Source organism: Panicum virgatum, chromosome 3N (assembly GCF_016808335.1).
Source record: "Panicum virgatum strain AP13 chromosome 3N, P.virgatum_v5, whole genome shotgun sequence".
Classification (NCBI taxonomy): Eukaryota; Viridiplantae; Streptophyta; class Magnoliopsida; order Poales; family Poaceae; genus Panicum; species Panicum virgatum.
The window spans coordinates 63,482,235-63,487,326 of record NC_053147.1 but is presented as its reverse complement, the minus strand read 5'-3'; the positions used below and the strand labels follow the sequence as shown (position 1 = coordinate 63,487,326).

Sequence of the window (5,092 nt, the reverse complement as noted above, 5' to 3'; positions counted from 1 at the left end):
CGTTGAACTACGGGGCAAATGGCTGGCTGCTGGGGCTAATTCCTCAAAAAAAAAAAAAGAGAAAGAGAGAAGGCTGCTGAGTAGGACTGTGGGGTCAGCCGGTCTGGGGTGAGCCCGACGCGGCACAAACCGCCAGCAGCCAGGCCACCATAAAATGCGGGTCGCCATCCCAATTCCCAACCCGTGGCTTCTCGGGCTGTTTGGTTCTAAACTTTTTTAGAAGTCCCTATCACATCAAAAAAAATCTTACTATTTTATAGTATTAAATAAAATTTGTTTATAAATGTTTTTTATAGCTGAGTGCAAATTCGCGAGAAGAATCTAATGAGCCTCGCGAATTATGAATTAATTAGGCTCATTAGATTCGTCTCGCGAATTAGCACTCAGCTGTCAAAAAACATTTATAAACAGATTTTATTTAATACTATAAAATAGTAAGATTCTTTTTGATGTGATAGTGACTTCTGAAAAAAAAATTGGAACCAAATAGGGCCTCAATCTCGAGCGCCCCGCTTTCCACCAACGCTTTCCCCTTTCCCCCTCCAGCGCCGGCGGCCCCCAACCCCAAGAAAGAGAAGCTCCCGGCTCCAAATCAGACTTACCCCCGCCTTCCGGCGTCCTACCCTCGCCGGCGCGGCTTTTATTTCCACCCAAGATTAGCCTCCAGCTGAAGCCCAATTCATCCAGCTCCGTCTCGATGGAAGCCGATGACGCCGCTGCCAAGCTTCGGATCATCAATGACGCGGTGGAGGAGGTGTGCCGCAGGAGGTGGGACCGGCGTCGCAGTTTCTACCGCACGGTGCAGGCCAACGCTGGCCTCGCCGACGTTGACCCATGGGATCTCCCGCCGCTATTCGCCATGCCGAAGGAGATGGGGAGCTCGAGTCTGCGGACACATTCTGGGTACTGGAAAGAGAAAGAAGATGAGTTCATCGCGATCCGCTCCGAGGGAGGAGGAGAAGGCTCGTCCTCGGCCTCCAGGTCGCCGTCCTACGAAGGGGTGAGGAGGACCCTGGAGTTTTATGAGCATAACGACACCAAGACGGACTGGGTCATCCACGAGTACCAGTATCTCGACGACAAAATGTTTCTCCAGGTAACACCGACATCGTTGCATATGCAGTGGCGGATCCAGGTCACAGCCATAGGGGGGCTGAAGCCTTCTTCTTCCTCCTCTTCTTCTTCTCTCTTCACTTTCTCCTCCTCTAGCTCCCCTTGTTCCAATGGAGGTTGCAGCCCATAGGGGGGACTGGAGCCCCCCCAGCCCCCCTTTGGATCCGCCACTGTGCATATGCATGCTGAAAGATATATCATATATATAAGTTATTGCCGCTACAGAAATAGACATACAGTTTATTAGATTTTCTATGACCATCCCAAATAACACCTTTGACAAATGCCGGTGCCGCCTTTGGCCCATCCATTCTGTGCTTACTTGTAGGAGGATGTAGTCGTCCGTAAGGTATTCAACAAAAAAAAATACAGATCGGGTCCCCTCTTATTTCAAGGATTTTGATAAAGCCATGGAAGGTTACCATGAAAAATTCGCCAAGCACGGTACGTTTCATCCCCCGACAATACTTCATTATTATCAACTCCCATTTGAAATTATAGGTTGTTTTGATTTTCTAGAAACACAACTTTTGTTATGCATCTAGATATACGTTATGTCTAGCTATGTATCTAGATCTGTCAAAATGATCTACAATTTGAAACAGAAGGAAGGAGTACAATGATTCTCCTTCACGCATTTACAGGCTTGAATTTTCTAGGAAGGATTCACGCATTTAATATGGTAATCTCCTTTTTAAGTTTTTGGCCAACAATTTGTAATTATAACCTTGTAAAAGTCACATCCATTGCCATTTACAGGCTTGTTGCTTTAGATGACATGCCCGCGTATTTCCCTAGCTTATATGTGCCCTGCCTACAGTTTAACCACATATTACCTAGGACCCAAAAGACTTCTCTTTTGGTCAGATTCGTAGAGAAAGCTATTACACCAATACATTTGATCTAATGGACTACTCAATGCAAGGTTGTATGATCGTATCATACTCCCTCCATCCCAAATTATTAGTCATTTTGACTTATCTAGAAAGTCAAAACGACTAATAATTTGGGATGGATGGAGTAGCAAATATGTTGATATGGCATCAAATTAGAACACCAAAGGGTGGACTTTGCAAAAGGATTAGACTAGTAGGATGTTAAAGATCAGCTATTTTAGTTGTAGGGGGGTTAATATACAATTCTAGGTGATGACTTGCAGCGTGGCATTTGCATTTTTTAATATTAGCTCTTTCCACATATGGACTACTATGCTCAGTGCCTCAGGCTCTCGGTTTGCATATGAAGATGTGAAGTCAAAACTGTCTGAATTCATAGCCAAGTCTTTCACACTGGGAGGTAGCGAAGAAGCAGGATCTGGGTGTTGGGAGTTCCCAACTGCGTCTGCTGTTCCAGATGGACAATCAGACGATGTTTGGCAGCACTTCACCAGGATAAAGACCAAAGATCCTGATGTGGTGTACGCAGCGTGCCACCGCTGTGACAGGGTGCTCAAGGCTCATTCCAAGCATCAAGGCACTTCTCAACTCAGAAGACACCTTAATACTAAGACATGCACATGCAGCAACAATCCATCGTCCACTGCCGAAGACCAGGAAATCCTACGTGAGCTCCGTGTAAACCTCGATCTCTACAAGCAAGGGAAGATGGAGGGATGGGTTGACTCTCCGGACCTCAACGGTAGTGTGGATCCCTGGGATCTTTCCAGCCCACGCTACTGCACGAACTCGCTAAGCCTGAAGACGCATCAGGGGCGCTGGGAGGAGATTAAGAGTAATGACAAGCTCATCGCCATCCGCATGGGTCAGTTGCCGGTGCCGCAGTACGCCGGGCTGAAGAGGACCCTCCAATTCTACCATGACGACGGCACCAAGATGGACTGGATCATGCTCGAGTATCACCAGGTCGATGTGTACAACACCCCTGACCTGCTTCTTGAGGTATTAGGATCTCTCACAAAACAAATAATTCTTCAAGTAACTAGCAGCAAATACTACAGTGAAAAATTTACTTAGTTCTTTTATGTAAGACCCTCTATGGTGCATCCAGAATTCATCCAATTAAACCAGTTAGTATACAGGTTGCAGCACCTTTGTTATGCTTTCATTTTTTTCACACTTGACGTGTGCTCACTTGTAGGGAAGCATGGTGTTTTGCAAGGTAATCCAAATTTTCAAAGATGCGATCAAAGAGTTGGAAAGGATGTGGAATGGGGACGACGACAACAGCGAAGATTGCTATATCGGTAGGATGAATTGAACAGCTTAATCCCCAAAATACTTCATTCACTGCAGGGAGTCTTCAGTTACTTCATTGCATCAATTTAGCTTTAGCGAAAATCTTGCACGAGCATCAAGTATCAAGGCTAACATTATGTACTCCTATCCGTTAGGTGAGCGTGAAGAAGAGGTGGCGGCGTGCGCGAGCACCTTGTTCCGTGACTGCTTGCTCGGTGAGGGTGTTCAAGGTGATCAATCACGGGTTGGAAAGCGCAAGAGAACTGGTGCTCCGCAAGGTCTGCTCCGCAAGGTCCATCAAAAGTTTGGCTGTACTTCACTAAGATTTACACCACAGATCCAGACAGGGTGTATGCAGTGTGCCACTCTTGTGATAGGGGTTACAAGGTTCGCTCGAAAGTCGAAGAATGGCACCTCTCAGTTCATAAGGCACAACAAGTCATGCTCAAGCAAGCGCCCGAAAGTGTAGAGGAAGAGCAGTCTAGCAATTTGTACGAGTCTTCAGGAAATATGAACTTCGTGAGTTGTTTTGGCCACCACTGGCCTGTTCGCCCTACTGAATTTTTCCTCAAGGTTTGACTCACTGGATTCTCACTTGCGCTGTTTTTTTTTCAGAGAACAGGAGAAGAGAGAATCCGCTGAAGCTAGGAACAAAAAGGATGACCTTAAGCTTTGTCTTTTTCTTGTCAACGTTTCCTTTTCTCAGTTTGATTCAGGCTTGATCTATCCTAAAAAAGTAATGTCTTTCTTCAGAAAAAAAATGTAGTGTCAGTATGACTAAGTCGTTGAGTTTGATGGGAGGTCGTTTTACTTTTAGGTACAATGATACTTGGGCCACCTAATCAATGATTTGGATATTAGAGGAGTAATATCTTCTGGATATAAAAGGTGGAAGTTGATTTAATAGTAAGATGTACTACTTGATTTGGGATATGGAGCTTGCACTTTCTTTTCAGTGTTCGGGCTGATGGGAGGCAGATCCTTGATGGAACTGGAATGTGATGTTAAATTGTTAACTATTGTAGACTTATCCTTGCTCATTAATTACTCGTGCTTTTTTCTGTGGTCCTGTTAGGCATCAGGTCGATAAGCTTAAGATACTTCAGACTCCTGACCTGCTTTGAGTTAAGCTGCTAGGTGCTAGGCTGCTAGCTACAGCTTGCTCTTTCTTTGGAACCCTACCATTTTACTCTGCTTTTCAGTGTCCGGGGTGTAGGAGGCAGATTCGTGATGGAACTAGAATGTGATGTTAAGTTGTTACCTGTTGCAGAATGTTCCTTGCACTGTAATTGCTCGTGCTTCGTTCGATGGTCCCTATACGCATCAGGTCGATAAGCTTGGGGTACATGAGACACCTGACCTGCTTTGAGTTAAGCTGCTAGGTGCTAGCTACAGTTTGCTTTATCTTGTGGTAAACAGATGGATCTCAGATACCTCTTGTCATTTAATCTGGGCATTGAATCCACACATATCATGTGAGGATATACATATCTATTTGCCTTTAGGATTCATCCGACTCCAAGAGTGTTCGGCCAAAGGTGTACACATCTCATAGCTGTAAGCCACACTGTCGTGGTGTGCAAACCCACAGCCGGGTGGCGTAGTGCACTCGCCTAAACCCAGAGGGTGAGTACTCGGGGGTTAGCTAGAATTAGCCCAATCTCGGTGAAAGAACACGATGAACACAGAGAGTTTAGAGTGGTTCGGACCGCCGGAGCGTAATACCCTACGTCCACTGTGTGTTGTATTGCTTGTGCTCTCAAGAGGTTGAGAGCAGAGTTATT

The 5,092-nt window shown here is 45.6% G+C and overlaps 1 protein-coding gene across 2 annotated transcripts; it reads left to right on the top strand.

The window, feature by feature from the left end:
• Nucleotides 1-498: 498 nt before the first annotated feature.
• LOC120666589 lies at nt 499-4,336 on the top strand. Of its 2 annotated transcripts, none has more exons than XM_039946462.1 (6): nt 499-1,096; nt 1,442-1,557; nt 2,312-3,011; nt 3,232-3,316; nt 3,464-3,827; nt 3,924-4,336. In XM_039946462.1, exons 3-5 carry the CDS (start codon nt 2,322-2,324, stop codon nt 3,775-3,777), a joined length of 1,089 nt encoding a protein of 362 aa, XP_039802396.1. In that variant the 5' UTR covers nt 499-1,096; nt 1,442-1,557; nt 2,312-2,321; the 3' UTR covers nt 3,778-3,827; nt 3,924-4,336. The 2 variants fall into 2 exon arrangements, with proteins under 2 accessions (XP_039802396.1, XP_039802395.1); XM_039946461.1 differs by having other exon boundaries at nt 3,211-3,316.
• Nucleotides 4,337-5,092: the final 756 nt, after the last annotated feature.

Coding starts and splice junctions, on each gene's coding strand:
- LOC120666589 (XM_039946461.1), top strand. CDS start 2,322: ATGCTCAGTGCCTCAGGCTCTCGGTTTGCATATGAAGATGTGAAGTCA. Junction 3,012..3,210: donor CCCCTGACCTGCTTCTTGAG/GTATTAGGATCT, acceptor GCTCACTTGTAG/GGAAGCATGGTGTTTTGCAA. Junction 3,317..3,463: donor CAGCGAAGATTGCTATATCG/GTAGGATGAATT, acceptor CCTATCCGTTAG/GTGAGCGTGAAGAAGAGGTG.